The sequence below is a fragment of the Plodia interpunctella genome, chromosome Z, assembly GCF_027563975.2.
Source record: "Plodia interpunctella isolate USDA-ARS_2022_Savannah chromosome Z, ilPloInte3.2, whole genome shotgun sequence".
In the NCBI taxonomy this organism is placed as follows: Eukaryota; Metazoa; Arthropoda; class Insecta; order Lepidoptera; family Pyralidae; genus Plodia; species Plodia interpunctella.
Window position 1 is genome coordinate 5,700,651 of NC_071324.2, and position 18,399 is coordinate 5,719,049.

At 35.2% G+C, this 18,399-nt stretch overlaps 3 protein-coding genes across 12 annotated transcripts in view; 2 read left to right on the forward strand and 1 right to left on the reverse strand.

Moving 5' to 3' along the window:
• Positions 1 to 1,842, forward strand: part of LOC128682946 (peptide transporter family 1-like) — a 33,861-nt gene extending 32,019 nt beyond the window's left edge. For 2 of the 3 annotated variants that reach the window (XM_053768023.1, XM_053768025.2), the window contains exons 11-14: positions 86 to 305; positions 645 to 881; positions 1,151 to 1,332; positions 1,672 to 1,842. In XM_053768023.1, the coding sequence (XP_053623998.1) occupies positions 86 to 305; positions 645 to 881; positions 1,151 to 1,312 (619 nt within the window). In that variant the 3' untranslated portion in view covers positions 1,313 to 1,332; positions 1,672 to 1,842. The remainder of the gene's footprint in view (positions 1 to 85; positions 306 to 644; positions 882 to 1,150; positions 1,333 to 1,671) is intronic. The other variant, XM_053768024.1, reaches the window with a different exon arrangement.
• Positions 1,843 to 3,686: 1,844 nt separating this feature from the next.
• Fer2 (48 related 2) lies at positions 3,687 to 12,302 on the forward strand. 4 transcript variants are annotated; one of them, XM_053768361.2, is made up of 7 exons: positions 3,687 to 5,579; positions 6,253 to 7,036; positions 7,546 to 7,721; positions 9,208 to 9,328; positions 9,837 to 9,957; positions 10,244 to 10,334; positions 11,455 to 12,302. In XM_053768361.2, the coding sequence occupies exons 2-7, from the start codon at positions 6,984 to 6,986 to the stop codon at positions 11,571 to 11,573; spliced, it is 681 nt and encodes a 226-aa protein (XP_053624336.1). In that variant the 5' UTR covers positions 3,687 to 5,579; positions 6,253 to 6,983; the 3' UTR covers positions 11,574 to 12,302. The 4 variants fall into 4 exon arrangements, with proteins under 4 accessions (XP_053624336.1, XP_064293062.1, XP_053624338.1 ...); XM_064436992.1 differs by having other exon boundaries at positions 3,687 to 7,036; XM_053768363.2 differs by having other exon boundaries at positions 3,687 to 7,036; positions 9,208 to 9,313; positions 9,840 to 9,957.
• A 30-nt stretch (positions 12,303 to 12,332) lies between these two features.
• LOC128683104 (uncharacterized protein) lies at positions 12,333 to 17,752 on the reverse strand. 5 transcript variants are annotated; one of them, XM_053768359.1, is made up of 6 exons: positions 17,605 to 17,752; positions 16,889 to 17,009; positions 16,212 to 16,359; positions 15,922 to 16,113; positions 14,849 to 15,104; positions 12,333 to 14,198 (listed from the first exon to the last, which is right to left on the reverse strand). In XM_053768359.1, exons 2-6 carry the CDS (start codon positions 16,939 to 16,941, stop codon positions 13,699 to 13,701), a joined length of 1,149 nt encoding a protein of 382 aa, XP_053624334.1. In that variant the 5' UTR covers positions 16,942 to 17,009; positions 17,605 to 17,752; the 3' UTR covers positions 12,333 to 13,698. The 5 variants fall into 5 exon arrangements, with proteins under 5 accessions (XP_053624334.1, XP_053624331.1, XP_053624330.1 ...); XM_053768356.1 differs by having other exon boundaries at positions 17,248 to 17,749; XM_053768355.1 differs by having other exon boundaries at positions 17,724 to 17,744.
• Between the last annotated feature and the right edge of the window lie 647 nt (positions 17,753 to 18,399).

Below are 18,399 nucleotides of genomic sequence, written 5' to 3' on the forward strand. Positions count from 1 at the left end.
ACTTGCTAGTGTTGTTTTGGTTATAAATTTACGATTGTCTCGCTCTACTAACAAGATTAATTTTTTTGTTTATGTTTTATTTCAGATTTTTATCTAATATCAAGAAATTAGTACAGATAAATGTATTTGACACGAAGAAGAACATCACGAAGTTGATCACCCCGAGCAGTGATACCGAGCCCAGGCACATCGAAAAAGGTGTCAGTAGTGTGGACATAAATGGCGTCATAGTCTTGAAAGATTTCTACTTCCAATCCGGAGCTGTGTACACAATAAATGTATATGAAGACAACAATGGAACTTACGTAAGTGCAACTTTCTCCATATTTATTTACAAACAATGGCTCACATTATATAATAGCTGATGCCCGCGACTTCGTTCGCGTTGGTAAGGAGATTTTTGGTAAGGAGTCAACATTATTAGAGAAACAGAAGATGCTCCTTATATGACTGAAATATATATTTCAATAAAAATAAAATCACAGGCGAATTTTAAAATTTAAATTTTGAGTCATGTATGATTTTACAACCGGCCGCGACATTACGTTAATCGTACTTGGGAATGCTATTATTCTTTCAACGGCCTAGGCTATGTGTACCACAAAGCACAAACTATAATTACACTGACCTGTCTCAAATTTCAGTGGGCAAATCCAGTGATGATAACCCCCGCGAACACAGTGCACATCCTGTGGCTGATCCCACAATACGTGGTGATGACGATGGGCGAGGTGATGTTCTCGGTGACGGGGCTGGAGTTCTCCTTCACCCAGGCGCCGTCCAGCATGAAGTCGGTCCTGCAGTCCGTCTGGTTGCTCACCGTCGCCGTCGGAAACCTCATCGTGGTGCTCATCGTCGAAGGAAACTTCTTAGATGCTCAAGTAAGTTCACTGTACCGCACTGCTTGTATACCATTTGCAGGATTCTGCATCTCTACATATTTATTTATTTTGTTATTTTTTTATTATTATTTATAAGATTTTATTTAACTTGCGATGAATTTATGGAAATATGTTCATAATATAGTCAAATTGAGCGGAAATTTTGTTGGGAAGTCCTCAAAGGCTTATGCTCCACTGTCAAATAACGCCATATGTACTTGTGTCATGGTTCATTAAACAAATATTTCATGTTTAACTCTATGTTCCAGTGGAAGGAGTTTTTCCTGTTCGCGGGTCTGATGCTGGTGGATATGCTAATTTTCGCGACGCTCGCGCTGCGTTACCGGTACGTGGACGTGCGATCCAGCGTCGAGGAGCTGCCGGTCGAGGAGATAAGACTGCCGGAGAAAAATGCCCAGAAACAATCCTAGCTGATATGGTTAATAAATATGTAAATACATTAATGTTCTAGTTTCTTTTTTACCTCATCTACTATTAGGAAAATTGGAAGCTAAAAGGAAGATTATTTTTCTAAATTGATTGAAATATAATTTTAATTTTCCTAATACGCTAAAGAATATACGCGTAAGATTTCTTATATCTGATCAAGAAATTATTATTTCTAATAATTCAAAACCTAGAAATTCCAATATTTATGTGTTTAAATTGCGAGTGTTCGCAACAGGGATGTGAAAAATACCACTCGAAATGTTATATTCAATCTGTTTAGTTAAATGGCGTGAACACATTAAACAATTAGTTTGGGGTAATTTGTGTGTTGTTCCCATAGGACCCGGCGCCGGCGCATCACTGGGGCTGATGACAAGCGACGGCGGTTAACCACCCGTGTCCTGCTCACAGATAAATAGGGTCAATTGCACTGCTTCTCAAACATTTATTTATTGAAATAATAAGGTCCAAAAATCCTCGCAAAAACTAGACAATAAATATTTTCAAGAAATGTTGTCAGTACTTACTGGGTAAACTCTAGAACGAAATGGTGTAGTTAATGTTGTAATCAAAATTTCCACAGGTTGTAACATTTATTCTAAACTAGTAAGGAAAGGATAAAAAAAATGACTTCGTTACAAAAATGACAGATTTTAATTTTAGAAAATGTAACAAAAAGGAAATAGAATGATACCATTAAATAGGTGGGTAACAAAATATTAACCATCCCGATTGATAAAAAGGTCTCTAAACAAAAACACCACTTCCTTTAATCCTCCAAAACAGCCAGATATCAAGAAAACTTAGGGAAAGGGAATAGCTTCAAAGTGCGGCCGTAGGATGAAGGGGGAATCCGGTACAGGAGCGTAAATCCCTATGGAAAGAAATTAATTGCATGCTATTAATTAGCTACACGCTATTTAAAATAAAGGGATGGTAAATAGATAAATATAGGTGATTTGCTTACATATAATATTTATCTACCAGCTACACTATAACAGATATGACAAAAGGCGCTTTTGTCATATATGTTATAGTGTAGCTGGTCTGTTGGAGTTCATCATCAGGTTCATTAAGAAAAGTTGATCAGCCTAATGAGCATTTTTAACATAGGTATTTATAAAAAGACTCATTTGGTCCACGTTTTTAACAATGATTCACAAACATCTTGAGACTCAAAAATCTATTTTATTCCCCGTCTTTTTTGCCGCGAGCAACAGCTCTTTTATAATCTATATGAAAATGACGTCTTAGTAAAAGTTAACCAATCTGAAGAATAGTGAAAAATAGATTATCGATCAAAATTTCTGTATTTTTTTTTAAACTCGTTATCTTTTAAAGTCCCCGAAGGAAAAAAAATCATTATATTGGGAACCACTGAACCATTCACAGACAATTCTGTAACCGTGGGGTCTGCAACCGACTTGTTAATAATTGCGTATACAAATGCTTAAATACAACAAACAGACCGACAAATACGGGTAGGGGTGTTCATAAAAGACTGTTCGAGTATATTTAGTTTCCAGGCTATTGAAAAAATATCTAGATCAGTAGAAAATGTCAATTGTGCAATAATATGAAATCGTGCGTCGTTTATTATGATAACCGTTTCTTTGTGAAAAGTTTTGTTTTCTACCTGTCTTATCACTTACAGGAGAAGGGGAAGTTTGGGCTAAATCGTTATTAAAATGAAACAATGTAGATACATACCACATGTGGTTTCTATTTGTCACATAATATTTATGATTTTGTCGTATGACATTTTTTTACCTGTATAAAATAAACCATAGATTCAGAAGAGCTCCGGGAGACAACGAGATAAAGTATAAGTAGGTAATTTATACGAAAATCAATTAATCGATAGGATATGATAATAAATCATTGGAACAGCTATGAAAACCGAGTCACAATGTCGATTCATCGTAAATCGATTCATTATGAAACAAATTAAAAGAAAAGTACTTAAAAAAGCTTTTATTTAAATGCTTGAAGCATTTAAATAAAAGCTTTTTTTAAAGAAGAAAATAATATTTTTCTTTAAATTTTTAACCATCAGCTTATAACCTTAAACACAATTTATATGACCATAAAAGCTTGTCACGACGTTTGCGTAAGTACCTATAGTATTTTACTCAAATAAATAGGTACCTACCCTAGTTTATTTACACAAGTAATCCTCGCGACAAGCTTTTATGATCATATAAATTGTGTATAGGTAATGAGGTTATAAGTTGGATAGTTAATATTTTAAAGGAAGGTTTTATTTTCTTCTTTTTGGAGCATTTAAATAAAACCATTAAAAAAATATTTTTCTTTTAATTTATTCTTAAATTTTTAGTTATCGCTGGCTAGGTTTCTGAGTCTCACTCAAAGCATCATGGTTTCAAAGTCGTTTGCCGATTAATCTCGAACAATGAGACCTTGTAATGATTTTACCACCAGCAAAGAGCATCTTTTTTACCTTTTTATTCTCAGACCTTTCATTAAATATGTGTATTTAATACATACATTCATACATACTAGGTATAAGAAAGCATAAAAAACTATAAAAGTCCGACATATTGGATTAAGAGTGATGTCAGACTATTATTCTAATTGGTTTCGGCAGGCCCTTTATTTTGATATCATACCGACTGTTCTGAAATGCTATTATAGGCTAAAATTTTAGGTCTAAAGAGATTTAAGTTCCCTGTATCCCAAGGTCCTAACGCAGACATTTAACGCAGTGCTGCATGCGCGAGGTTCGATCTGGAACTCGTATCGGGCATTTGTGCACGACACGGATTAATTAAGTGCAGTCAGAAAAACAGTTTCTGAAGAGGCGTCAATATGTTCTGTGCGCTTTGGGTCACGCGTGCATTGAGCGTGGCCGAACAAGGCAGACACGCGACCTCGCCACGCGGCCTCGCGACCACGTGCATAGGGGATAATCCCAACCTAGAGCATAGCCGCCAAATAAATAAATTAACCAAAGCCAATGAAGAAAGCAATGAAAACCGCGGTTTCTGTACTCGTATGTTGATTTTGTGGAATTAAGACTCATGTGATTTTTTTATTTAGATTTGAATTTATTAGGGTTATTTAATTTTTTAGTCTGTTGATAAATTATATTTTTATTTGCAAATCAAGGGTAACAAAAATGTGGTAAAGCCGTTTAGTATTTGTAACATTAAGAATAAAAAAAACTCGGGGAACTTTTTTAATAGGCGGAGTCTTGTAATTAGCATAGTTTTTATATATTGAAACATATGTAAGTTTACTCTATATTTCACTGTAAGATCGCCGAAAATAAAATAAATAAATAAAATACTAAGCACCTTAGCTAGGTTGATTACTAGTAGGCACCTGTTAAGATATAATGTATCTATCTTTTAGCAACTTTAAAATAACTATTTTTTGTTATTTTAAAGTTGCATGTATGACATGGATTCGATTGAAATTCGGGTTAAAATGTCAGATGCAGGTGGTGAATCCAAACGAACCACTACAAACTACTTATAAGGGGACAAATACTAGATCCCACAAGTGGCTGAAGGATTTCAGGCGTAAAACTATCAAACATGTTCGCGGGGCGTGGCGGCGCGTGGCGGACGCGCGCCCGTCCCCGGCAGCCCCGGGCCGCGACAAATCAATTACAGGGGGCGACTTCCGAATGAGAATTAGCGCAAAATTATAGTCGTCCGCGAAATTACTTGTTTATATTAGGGCGATTCGCTAATTTGTAGACGCGAATGTAGATTGCCCGTTAAGAGTTCACACGCCGCCCAGCTTGTAGTCGGTTATTATTAATGACATTGTTTTTTGTATGACCCTACTTAGTGTGCTGTTCTGGTAGGCCACACACCCTTGGGTGCAGGCACACTACTAGATTTATATGTTTTATTGTACACCTTAGAAAATCCATAAAAACATATAAAGAATATACTTATGTAAGAATAAATTAAACTTAGTATGAGATTTTTGTTCGCAGACTCGTAACACGCGGTCGCGTTGAAGGGTGTTCTTTGTCATTCTACGTGATACTTATCCATGTGTATGTACTAATAATGTACCAAACTAATATAATATATCTAAGTGAAACCACATAACAGAGGCTAGTGAAGAAAATGGCTTCTAAATGGTTCAAGTGGGGTTCTGACTGAAACCAGCAGGCGGCAGCGTGCGTTTTATGGGAGCTGTCAGCGGCAGGCTCGGCGCGATGGAGGTCGGGGGCGGCAACATCCACACCAGTCCGGATTGAAGAAGGCGGTAAAGAAGATTTCCACGTTTACCTTATAATTATTTTATTCAAAAATCCCAAAATAATTTTATTCATTATATGCATCCACCAAAAGAAAAGAAAGCACCGTACCTATGTGCTATTCTACCCTTGTACACAATTTTATCTAAACGCTTCAAATTTTGCGTGAATGTATAACAAACATCCTCCGCACTCACTGCAAACTTACGTGGTAGCAGCACGGTAATCATGGCGTCAGAGCAAATTTTAAAAATATCCCTACTTTTCCCCGACTTTCCCTGACCATATTTTTTTAAATTTCCTGACCATTGCTTTGAAAATATCTATAAGTATTTTACGAAAAAGTTTACACTAAAACAAACAAGTTCCTAGTTTTAGTACAAAATATTATTATATAAATTATTGGCTATCCACTAGATTGTAGGTACACGACGAGGAAGCAAAGTTTGCTATGTACGGTTTCGCTATGTGTTCTTAAACTTTGTCTTGTTCTTGAATTTCACCCTGAAATCTGAAATATTTTTGTAATGACGCCAAAGACTGCTCCATCAAGAGCATTGAAAGATGAAAGTGTTAGGAGTGGGAAATGGCAGGTAATAATTTGGGGTCAAGGAACACATCCAATTTTATAATTACCACGATATTTTTCAGACAAAATCACAATTTTCCCTGATTTTTCAGGTTACCCGACTTTCCAGTAGGTAAGTGGTATTACGGTAATACAGATAAACCTATATGCTTACAAATTAGAATTTATTCCATTATTAATATAAATTAACACTACAAGTACATATAAATTATTCTAGGGTAAATTTCACGAGCGTTTGAACGCGGTGTATGAGCGTATTATAATAGATAGTCAAGACAATATTATTTAATAAAACATCATTTTTTTTAATTAATCATTCATAAAATTAACAATGTAGCAGTACTTTTCTTATTTGTAAAATAGGATAATTAAATTAATTACTGTCTATGGTAAAATTTAATAAACAAATCGCTCGTGAAATTCACCTTGAAAATAATAATTCAAATAGTTAAAACAAACAAATATATACATAACTTCTAACATTTTTTATTTTTCAGAAGGCTTTTCAAAAATATAGTTTGCAGCTTTATCTTGGAAATCTGTATAGCCCCGCCCCATTCGTCCCTAACAGTAGCGCCTCCCACATGACAGGGTCGAGACTTGGGCAACAACACTATAGCTACTCCAAAATAACCTCTTTACCGATATAGTTAAGGTCTACTGTAGTAATAGCCAAATTTTGCCACGCACACTACCCTCTAGCATTCGCCCTGTCTCGTAACCACCCCTGTACTATAAAATTGTTTACTCATACAGATTCAGTTCAGTTTCAATCGTATTTTTAGAGTGACTTGTTTATCTGGTGATAAGTATAAATTAAGAAATGTCTGCAACCAGAGCGCAGTTAGCAGATTCTTCAACATCGCCCCCACTGAGGTATTTGATTAAATTATGAAGAATAAATTTAAGATCGTAGATTATTATCAAATTACGTGAAACGATAAAAAACGTCATTTTATTTAGCTGGGACATATTTATATACAAAATGATAAATGGTTTGATTGATTACTTACTTACGATTATATAGGATTTTTTTGTAAAGTAAATCGTTTGTAAATTGTATGTACATCGCAAGTAGGTACACCTACTTTGATTACTTAATTAATTAATTATTTTGGCCTTTTACTTCTGTAAATGGAGACTATAGCTTTTACATATTTCAGTAAGTTGCAGAGATCATGAAGAAGATAAATAAGTGCTAATAATATTATTAAAATTTTTCTTATAAGTAAAATTTGAGTACACTACAAATGTTATATACTGAAAAATTCTTCAAAAAATAACCAGGAAAGTTATTGTAAATAGGAACCTATTTACGATGTGCATCAGAATTATTTATTTTTGGTTATGATTCCGACACTAAAATCTGCTATACTTATTTATAGCAACCCGAGTCGTCGTATCGACTACTCTGGGTTAAAATTCGCGTACGACGGATCGGACGACGAGAGTCCACCCCTGGCAACGGAGCTGCCTTCGTGCGTGTACGCCGCGGCGAGGAGCCGCTTGCAGCTCCCCCTGGCCGCCTACGTGCACCAACACAGCAGGCAGCTTCACCCAGGTAATACTCACTCAACCACAAAGTCCGTCCCTGGCGATGGAGCTGCCTATTAGTGCGTTCGTTCGCGTAAGCACAATAATGAGGTAACTCCACTCAATATTTCTCTCTTCATAGTCGTATTCCTCATGACTGAGGTTCGTGTGTGTTTTTCATTCCCAATAACCATATTGGGAATGAAAAACACACAACAACTTTCTTGGCATTATTAATGGAGTGGTTTGCCATCATTGCCTTCTCCATTTCACACACAAGTTAATAAGAATCAACCAGTGTGCAGGTTTCCTCACGATGTTTTCCTTCTCCGGAAGCAAGTGGTGGTCGATGAAAACTACTACATAAACATGCGTCAGACTATACTTGAGTCAGATTGGTATACAAAGTCATGTGGCACGAGTAGGATTCCAATCTGAGACCTTTCGATCCTCAGGCAGGCGTTTTAATCATTACACCACCACCGCTTCAATAATTACTACATACATAGTCGAGTGATTAGCCTGACTTTGTTTCTTAAACCCACGAGACGATAGCCCAGCCTGGCGTCGGAGATGGCTTCGTTTTTATTTTTTAGCATACATGTTCTCTTCTGCTAGCTTTTGTATATACATATAACTGCTGTGGGTACTTTTTGCCGCGAGTGAAGCCGCACTATATCCAGCTCTACAACTATCTCCACACCAAAAATCATCTCAAACAAAGAAACACACTTCCACATTCATAGGGTAATTGAAAAGTTTGACGACAAGGACAATTGTAAAAAATATATATGATCTAGGTAAAATTTAGGATGTTCATGTTTTCATAAAGTATGAGTAGTAAACTTTCAAAAAGAGAAAACTATAGTTTTGTAACAATCATCATCATAAATGTAATATTTAATGTAACATTCGAAATAACATATGTTAGTTCGAAAGCTACATAATAACACTTTCAAAGATATGACAAAAATAAAATCTCACATTTTTGGACTCGTCCAAACGCTCTATAAGTACTAAATGACACAAACAAGTGAAGTCGCAACGTGCTAAAATGCTCGTCAAGCGATAATAATATATCTCTTGGAATGGAACTCTTTGAGGTCGAAGTACGCACGCTTTATCCGTGATAATTTCGCGATGGTCGATTACGGTGATAGTTATCTTCAAGTATCGGTTGTTCCCTTATCTGATCGCATTGAGCCTGTGGGGTTTAGCGAGCCTTTTTGTATTCAGATTTTTGTAAACAGAAAGCCAATAGCTTTTGTTTCGTGTGTATTCTCTCTCATTTGAGAATTTCCCGGTTCCCTCCGCAGCTGTTACTATTTAGCCATATTGTTTTATCTATCGTATTTTAAGCATATAACTACCAATATAAACGGGACTTAGCAAGAACCTTTTTAGAGTTCCGAATTAAACAAGGAACATGTCTATTTGTCACTGGCTTAGCTCATAGGCTATTAATATTAGAAAGTCCCGTCAATACGAGTATTTATGTTACATGTTTGGAACAGATGTGCTGCTAGAGACAGCAACGGAGACAGAGTACCAGTGCGGCGGATCCCCGTATCGCGTGCAGCGCGCCGCAGCCAACGTGCGCGAGCGCAGGCGCATGCTGAGGTCCGCCCCCAATGGGTACCTACCCACGTTTGCAGATCTTCTATTGTGTTGCTTCTTGTTATTTCTGCTTCATTCAGATGGCAGGCCGAGAAATTTTCTTTAGTTACATTCTGTATAGGTAAACATAAAAGTCCAATAGGTATAATTTTATTATTTTTTGTCTGGTCAATACTTAACATTGGTACCTAGTGTATATTTCAAACAGACCACTACCGACAATATCGGCCTAAAAAAACGGTAATATTCTTAATGCCAGCCTATCAATTGTTTGTGATTGAATAATAACATCATCACACATTCGTAGGATCTGGAATTATTAAAATGAATTATATTACGATGTCTCCTCACAAATCAAACATTTTAAACTCGTTCGACTTTTTCACAATATATTCAGCGATACCCGTTTATCCATGGTCCGAACAAGCATTTTCTAATTCACTCTCGTGCAAGGCTCTATACTATACCGACGTAGTCCTCTTCATTATAATGTGGCTATACCGTGTGTGTGACATTCTGATTTTAGCAGTATAAACTCGGCGTTCGATGAACTGCGCGTCCACGTGCCCACTTTTCCCTACGAGAAACGCCTCAGCAAAATCGACACTCTCCGGCTCGCTATCGCCTATATTGCTCTGTTGAGGGAGGTGAGAAACTCTCATACTTGATAAGGCAAACAAGGTTTTCCACTTTCTCACAACTAATTCCAATTATAACCTACTAGCACCTTAGAACGGAAGAAATACCGAAAGAAACTAATTGAATTGAAAACAATTACCATCATGTCGAACGATCATGTCCAAGAAAATCTTTTAATAGATAGGTAGCTTTTTGACACAAGACGAATGTTTTTTGATCCATGTAGTTTTTCTTTTGCTGACCTATATGATTGTTTTCTAAGACGTAAATGATAATTTCCATTATTTCTTGCAGGTATTGGATGCGGATTACGATCCGTTGACCTATGTAGAGAAATGTCTGCGAGGCGAAATCAAAGCTGATAGGGCGCACTGGAACACAAGTGGTGAGGGACTAGTCAGTCACATTCTAATTCCCAGCCGATTATATGCCATACTATCCGAATGAAGACTCTTTCGCAATCTATTTCATCTGGTTGTATAACATTATTTTATAAAATTGTATGGGTTGACTGATAAGTAACGCCACAGTAAACACGAAACCACATTACTATATAGTTGTTTGCCGCGAACATAGACCTCACAAACACTAACATATAGAGTATACATGATTTTGAAAACTGGAACACCTGATGGAGAACAATGATGGTACAGTTAAATTATAGGAAATACAGAAATTACGCCATAATAAAAGTTGTTCTGCCTGATGAGCATTTTCTGTTGAGATATAAAAATCGAAGATCTGGAACACCTGATTTAGACCCACGATGGTACGGCTAAACTACAGAAAGTATAGAAATGACGCCCTAATAAAAGTTGTTCAGTCTGATGAGCATTTTCTGTTTAGGTATAAAAATTGACGATTTAAAACACCTGATGCAGACCCATAATGGTCCAGCGAAACTATAGAAAATATGTAAATGACGCCTTAACAAAAGTTTTTCAGCCTGATGAGCAATTCCTGTTGATGTATAAAAATCGAATATTTGGAACACCTGAAGAAGAGTCATAATGGTCCAGCTAAACTATAGGAACTATATATTTCAGTTGCATGAGCATCTTCTGTATAGGCATCGTTACGCTTTATCTGTGCAGTTAAATTTCTCTAATAATTTTGACTCCTTAACCAAAAATTGTACGGCCACGCAAACGAAGTCGCGGGCGTCAGCTAGTTGTGAATATTTCAAAATAAAAAGTTATCCCGTTACAAACATACAAAAATGTATCTTTGCTGGGCCAAAGTTGAATTGTAGCCTAGCTCGCTTCGTTCTCTCGGTCAATTAAACATGGTGTGGAAAAATCTAAAGAAAAGCGAATTTTATTAACATATTTCTTACTAGTGTGGTATAGCTAACATACTGGTGTCAGATTTTTGTTCAAGTCGCCTAAAGCCATCTTACATAACTTTTACGACTACCAATCGCCGTTTAGTAACACTAGTCGTATACACAGCACACAAGTTACTGTAAACTTAGTTGGCAAATAAATGATTATGAAACATTTCAGATCTGACGGCTCGTTTGTCGTGGATCAACTGGGAGAACCTGGGCGTGAACCCTCAGCGCCGCAGCGTCCTCACCTCACTGGCGCTCAGCTCCGACAACATGCAATATGCGCATAACTAACTCCGCAGCGACATCATACCGGCTGACTATCGCCGAACTCAGACATATGCGTAGTTTGTATAAGAACCTATATTATCCACAACGAATAACCAGCACCGTACGTCGAAACCACAGTTCGGCGAACTGTTTGCCGTGCCGATATTGTAATGGATCTTGGGCGTACCTAACTTGTTCGCCAGGGTGTGCGCTTATACGCCTCCTTTTTGAAAAAGCTTATTCGGGAAAAAAATAAAGAATTCTCTAATTCTTATTGCCTACGCCGAGATTTTACTTATATAATACTTTTTACAAAGACAATTTACCGCAGTTAGGCCTGGGAATGTTGTTTAGGCGTATGAGTTTAATCACACTGGCCTGTGCCATATTAGTCTAACCATAGCACTTTTTGTAATACATAAGTTAGAATAAGTCGAAAATCACACTTTAATCAGTCAATTATGTTGAAGTGAATGCAATAGTTTTACGTTCTCAATTATAAATATGTTCAAATCATAATACAGGGCAAATTTACAAAGTTGTTAAATACCATTTGATGATTAAGTATATAGGTATTGGTAAAATAAATACCATACAATTAGTATTGATTGAGACAGTAGTGTCGTGAACATTTGTGAATTTCTTTTTTGGTAATATATTTGTTTTAAGCATGTTACAAAGCCGTAATATTATTATAAGTATTTGAGTTTAGTCAAAATGGTGCAATGTAAGTACATATAATAGTTGAGGGTATATTTAATTATATAATTAATAAAAATATCGTTAAAATTATCTTATGTTTTATTTCACTTCTAGAATATACATAAGGTATGAGTCAGTAGGTAACTAAGGCCCACTTGACAATCGCGGCCTGGTCATCACGGTTTCTATCACCACAGAGGACCAATCTTATATTTTTTCTGACCACCGTAATTTTATCAATTTTTAAAATTTATACAGAAAACTAAAAAATACAGAGATGCTGAACTAGATAGAGGATTTCATTAGATAATATTAGTTTTCCCAAATATATAATAATACCTACATTATTACAACAGTCTTACAACACGGATTTTAATAGATACCTTTGCCGGTTTAGTAACAAAGTAGCAATATTTAAAGTCTATAATACATATAATACATCATCATGACTTCAATTAGACTAAACACATCAATTTGTCGACCATTTCAATATAATACTTAATAAATATTATAATTGTATCGCGGATGATTGAAACCAATATATCGTGTTTACACAAAAATTTCCAATATTCAGATATAGATGACATTGATACACATAAATAACACAAATGTTGGGTAGCGATAGTAATTGACAATAGTGATCCATGACTTCAAAATCTACAACCTGTCTAAACGCAAATTAATGAGATATATACTTGGCATTTATTATTTATTTACAATTAGATATCAAAATCTAAACTAGAAATAGCCGTTATGTCGGCACACATAATTAAGTTTCAATAGGGTAGAAGACATTTTTTTGTTTTGATGACAATTCGATTCGGCTCTTATATTATTAGAAACATTATTTAGTGAACAAATAAAATCACACTTTTTTGGTGACTAAATGAACTAAATACTGGTGGACTAAATAATAACTAAGGTGACGTCACAATTGTGTAATATCTTAGCGAAGAGCTATAGTTTGGTCCACACCAAGTTTATGCTGATGACAGAGCAATTATCTATGAGATTAAAATATATTATCACAAAGTGGTTATTGCAGACCCTAACTACATTATTATTATGAATGTGCAAGCGTGAATTACATTATTGCACGATATGACTAGCACATTCGTCACAGATTTATGTCAGAGTTTTTATCCACAAATGTCTATCACTATATAATACAATAATATTATCATGATTTATTTATTGCCATTAAAAAGAATTCGGGAAGCCGATATCAATCAACTAGTCCAATACGAGTAATCTTAATAATAGCAAATTTATTACCAATACAGACTGTTCTATTAAGTTTTTACTTCTAATGTTGGATTAATTTTAATGACAAGACTAGTCACAGCCCCCATAAGCGGCTACGAAGTTTGTAAAAAAGACCCTCTGGTGGAGCCTAATGAAAAGGCTGGTTATGTAATAAACGAGAGTACTTCTCAAGGAATGCTGCTCAAGGCCAGTCTTCTGAGACGTTATGTACAGTGTGCCAGGTCAGCCCATTGCCTGGCGGTCGGTGACGCGAAGGAAATAAGACATGTCTGAAAAATGTTCTACCTTGGGTCAGTCCGAGGAACAATTTCCAATTCTTCTTTTTTCCAAAATTGTATGGATTCCTAAACGACTTGTGTGTTTTCCTTACTTTCTCATTTATGTGTGCTTCTACACTTGTTTCTCCTCTGCTGATATTTTTTCCATGCATGGTGCTTAGCACCCCGAGTGCTAAGAGTACAGCCAGGCACGTGACTGCCATGAACATAACAGCTTTTCTCTTCCAGGGGTGAGCGCAAATTCTTTGCGCCTCAGTGAGTGGGGGAACTGGCAAGTCGTGCTCCCGGGGGAAGTTTATGGAGTCATACTCCACTATCACCTTCACAGGTACAAGCACCCCTGACTGGTTGACTCGCACCGGGTGCCCAATTAGATCAGGGTCGTTGTTTGGGATAAGGCCACCTAGAATATAAATTATTAAATAATTAAAAACGTGCAATCAACATACATAGTGTATGTAATTTACTGACAAATATTATAAAAGTTACAAATGTTTGAGTTAGCGAGTTAGTTATCCAATTACCCAGGTGCAATTTGACGAATAACAAGTTTGTCCTAGAACCTCTAGAACAGATCAATATTCCTTACTTACCATAATATTTGTTTAACACTATTTATTTACTCCTACACACTATGTAGGTATTTGTTGTCCTTCAACACCGCCTAGGGCTGAGTTCACAGACTTTTAAATCCTAGCTATATTTATATAAAAATGCAGTCAGTGTTTAACCAATAGTAGATAATTATCATGACCTCTACTTCGATTCTAGAAAATTTAAAAGTTTTGGAAAGGAGAATAAAAAGCCCCAGAGTAAAGTGCGCCGTAACTTTTACGAAAAATATGTTTTGTACACGCTTATCTCGGGAAATACTGGTCCAACTTTAATAATAAAAAATACAAGCATACACTTTAAAAAATTTTTTTTTTCGGCCCGGTCAGGCTCCAACCGAGTACTATTTCATCAAACGTAATTAATACAATAACTACAATCTTGTGGTGTACCTTCTTTGTTTATAATTACAATGTATATAAATATAATTTGATAAATTACCTGTGTCATTTACCCATAACACTTGATAGCCGATATCCAATCCAGCTATTATAACAAAGGTTACCCCTGCCACCATATATGCCATGTAGAGGAAGAAATGTCGGGCGTTGTAGTAACCAACGCAATTATTGAGCCATGGGCAATGGTGGTCCATCGCCAGGATGCACCGGTCACATACTGAACAATGGTGAGTGCGAGCTGGTTTTGGTGAGATACACTTTTTGCAAATACTAGCTGCTTCCGTTATCATTGAACCCTGAAAATTAACATGAATACTATAATCATTATTTTATAATGTTAGATTGTGATATATTAATTAATGGGAACACAACCAAACCATGAGAAAACCAGGGATATTTTCAAACAAATATAACATACTAACATCAGTGAAAGCCTACTTAAATTCCTTTTGAATATTGTTGTAGCAGATATAAACAGACAAATCATTGTGATCTTCCTTGCCATTTCCCATATTTTGGGTATGCCACAATACCAATATGAATAATAAAAATTATTTTTGAACTATTACAGCAGGCACAATAACTAGTAGGGACATATACACATTCATATATCTATGGATTTATAGAGATCTATATAGATCTCTATTGGTCCCCTAATTTTTTGTATTACTAATTAGTATATATTTTACATTTGATACAATACATATATAATAGACAAATAATACATACATTAATAATACATTTAGGTAATATATATTATGTAATCTTGATAATCCTTAGATCTAATACTAAGAATTATGCAAATTGTAAATTATGTAGGTACTTATATTTTAGTAATATGGAAGAGCGGGGTCAACTGGTACAAGCATTCCTTTGCTTAAAAGTAGACTCCAATATCGTTTCTATGTAAACAAATTGTACTTACTGAATAAATAATTTTGATTGAATTTAGATTGGTACAAAAATTACCCTAACATTTTACCGCCTTTCATTTACTTCCCAAATTAGTAGTCCAAATAATTTTTACTTCTAATATTCATAATGGTTTAATTATGTTTCTCACTAAACAATTAAATACAAAAGTGCTTGTGCAAGTGTACCTTAAATACTTACATGTGGGGGATATCCTGGTTTGGTAACTACTCCCATATAATAATGAAATACTATATTCAAAAGCAACCAGTTGCCAAACACCACCAGAAATAATGTAGTGTAGGGACATATCTGCCACCAGTAGGGCAGGCCAACCCAATAGGCTATGGCTACAACCGCAGAGGTCAAAATTGAGACACAGAACACAAACACCTGTAAAATTTATTCAATATAGGTACTATATTTGTATTAAGAAAAAAAGATATCACCTATATTAATTCCTCAGAAAATAAATTGATATTCCAACTTACCTTTCCTAAGTATTTTGCAAAATTATCAACAAACCAGAAAATTGGTTCCAACAAACAGTCAATGATGTAATTCAGACTCATATGTTCATTATAGGTCAATGAACGTATTGCAAGAGCTGTTTCAGAGTAATGTTGTAATACATTGCCCCTGAAATATACAAAAAGATTTAGTGTATGTTAGGTGTATAATTTATTAGAGTTTTACTCAGGTGAAGCTAGGATGGGCCGCTACATTCTCTATGTTACAAACATTTGATATTTGGTTCAAAACCATACTCATACCATGTTATTTAAAGTTCACTCATTAAGGAGAACAGAATTGAGTCTAGTGGGTTATTTATAAAAAGATAAACCATATTTAAATCTAAAGTATGTTTTGTCACCATCACACTTAGCAAAATTTGACATTGATAGTATGAGACAACATATTTTAGCCAAAAATATGCACTTGATCTTTTTGATGAATAACAGGGTTATTTGTCAAACAGAATAAGATAATAAAATCCATTACATAAAAGAACTTATAAAATGTAATTTATGAATAGTGATATTCTGTGACATACCTACTTAGTTTATATAGTACAAAAATAGTGATTTGTTTTGTTTTTATAGACGAAAAGACAAGAGCTAGAATTACACTGATATAAAATTACTTAGCACACACTAGTAGTACTTACTTAATCCGTCGGTATATTTCTCTCCATCGAAATCTCCATTTTATCACAACCATTATTGTAGTTTATATAATTCAAATATTTAGAAAGGATGAAAAAGAAAGTAGGTAAATGCAGTCAGTCTCTAAAAGAAGAAAGAATGATATACTGTTAAGATTGAAATTATAGAGAACTATGACACCAACACCAAAACTGAAAACAACACCAATGCAATAGGTACATAATGTTGAGTTGAAAAGGTTTTTGTTTGTTATTTTAATGAAAATGTCTGATCTTTTTATTTTCTATCTTTATAGTTCACATTATTTCTGTAATCATTCAATAATGTAATGATTCAATACAATACAATTAAAACTACCTACCCATTATTAAGAAACCAAGGTATACATGACTACAAGTACACTATAGTGTTTGGCATCGTATCAAAACATCAAATATCATTGGAAAACGAAACCATTTGGTGTCATTCAATAACATGTATTCATATCACCTTATCAACAGTTTCCATTACAATATTACAATTATTTCCCTTTCAACAATACTACATAAAAATTGGCGCCTCGTTTTTACCCAGATAATATATGCCGGCCGGCCATAAAAATGTATACTCTGTGTATTCACAGATCAACAAACAGTTGACAGCTGTCAGTGCAAATAATCGGTAATGTAAAATGTAATCGGTAGAAAAAAGAGAAATACATATGTTTCATGCTCTGTACCATACTTGCTTGATAAATGTATGATGTATACATTTATCAATCAAACAAATTTATCATCGTATATGTTGACAACGGCCTCTCCTTGAGCTCAGTGATATAAAAACTTTTAGAAAACTCACACCATGTCTGACACTTGGACTGTGACACTGACACTTCGCAGTATTGACATGAAAGAATATTTTGTGTTCTGGCAATAAATATCTTGTGTTCTCCAGATCTGACAATCAAGCAAGGCAAAGAATGACGACATGCATGATAGGTAGAGACATAGTATTTCTTATTTCATGCTAAATCCATACCAACGTGGTTAGGATAAAGATAATATGACATGTCATAGGAAATAGAACGGAACACGTTGCGGATAATATAGTGGGACACATTACGAGAAACGGGACGGGACACTTTAAGATAAATAAAATAAATATGATTTATATAAGTAGTAATATTCATCGCTTTGCGGGAAATGGTCAGTACTCGTTGCGGAAAATACGATAGACTGGCGGAAGCGTTATCACACATTATATGGTGCCAAAGTTATGTCTAGGAGACTTAACTCGACTCAGTCTACACGCAGTCGCTTCGTGGTTACTAACGCTTTGTGACGCCTGTATCGATATGTTCGATTACAAAAAAAAAAACACATTAAACGACTCGGTGATGTTCTGTTCTAGAGTGCAAAAGCAATTATGGTACTAAGAACTTATTACGATCTCGTATCATTATTTCATATTTCGCTAATATTTTTTTCCAATGAATTCGAAAAAATATTAGTACGAATGAAAAACGACATTTCAT

Excerpts from the sequence above, each read along its gene's own strand:
- Fer2 (XM_064436992.1), top strand. The coding sequence starts at position 6,984 with ATGTCTGCAACCAGAGCGCAGTTAGCAGATTCTTCAACATCGCCCCCA. Across the intron at positions 9,958-10,243 it reads ATATTGCTCTGTTGAGGGAG|GTATTGGATGCGGATTACGA; the intron begins GTGAGAAACTCT and ends TATTTCTTGCAG. Across the intron at positions 10,335-11,454 it reads GGCGCACTGGAACACAAGTG|ATCTGACGGCTCGTTTGTCG; the intron begins GTGAGGGACTAG and ends GAAACATTTCAG.
- LOC128683104 (XM_053768359.1), bottom strand. The coding sequence starts at position 16,941 with ATGGTTGTGATAAAATGGAGATTTCGATGGAGAGAAATATACCGACGG. Across the intron at positions 15,105-15,921 it reads AACCAGGATATCCCCCACAT|GGTTCAATGATAACGGAAGC; the intron begins GTAAGTATTTAA and ends GTTAATTTTCAG. Across the intron at positions 14,199-14,848 it reads GTTATGGGTAAATGACACAG|GTGGCCTTATCCCAAACAAC; the intron begins GTAATTTATCAA and ends TTTATATTCTAG.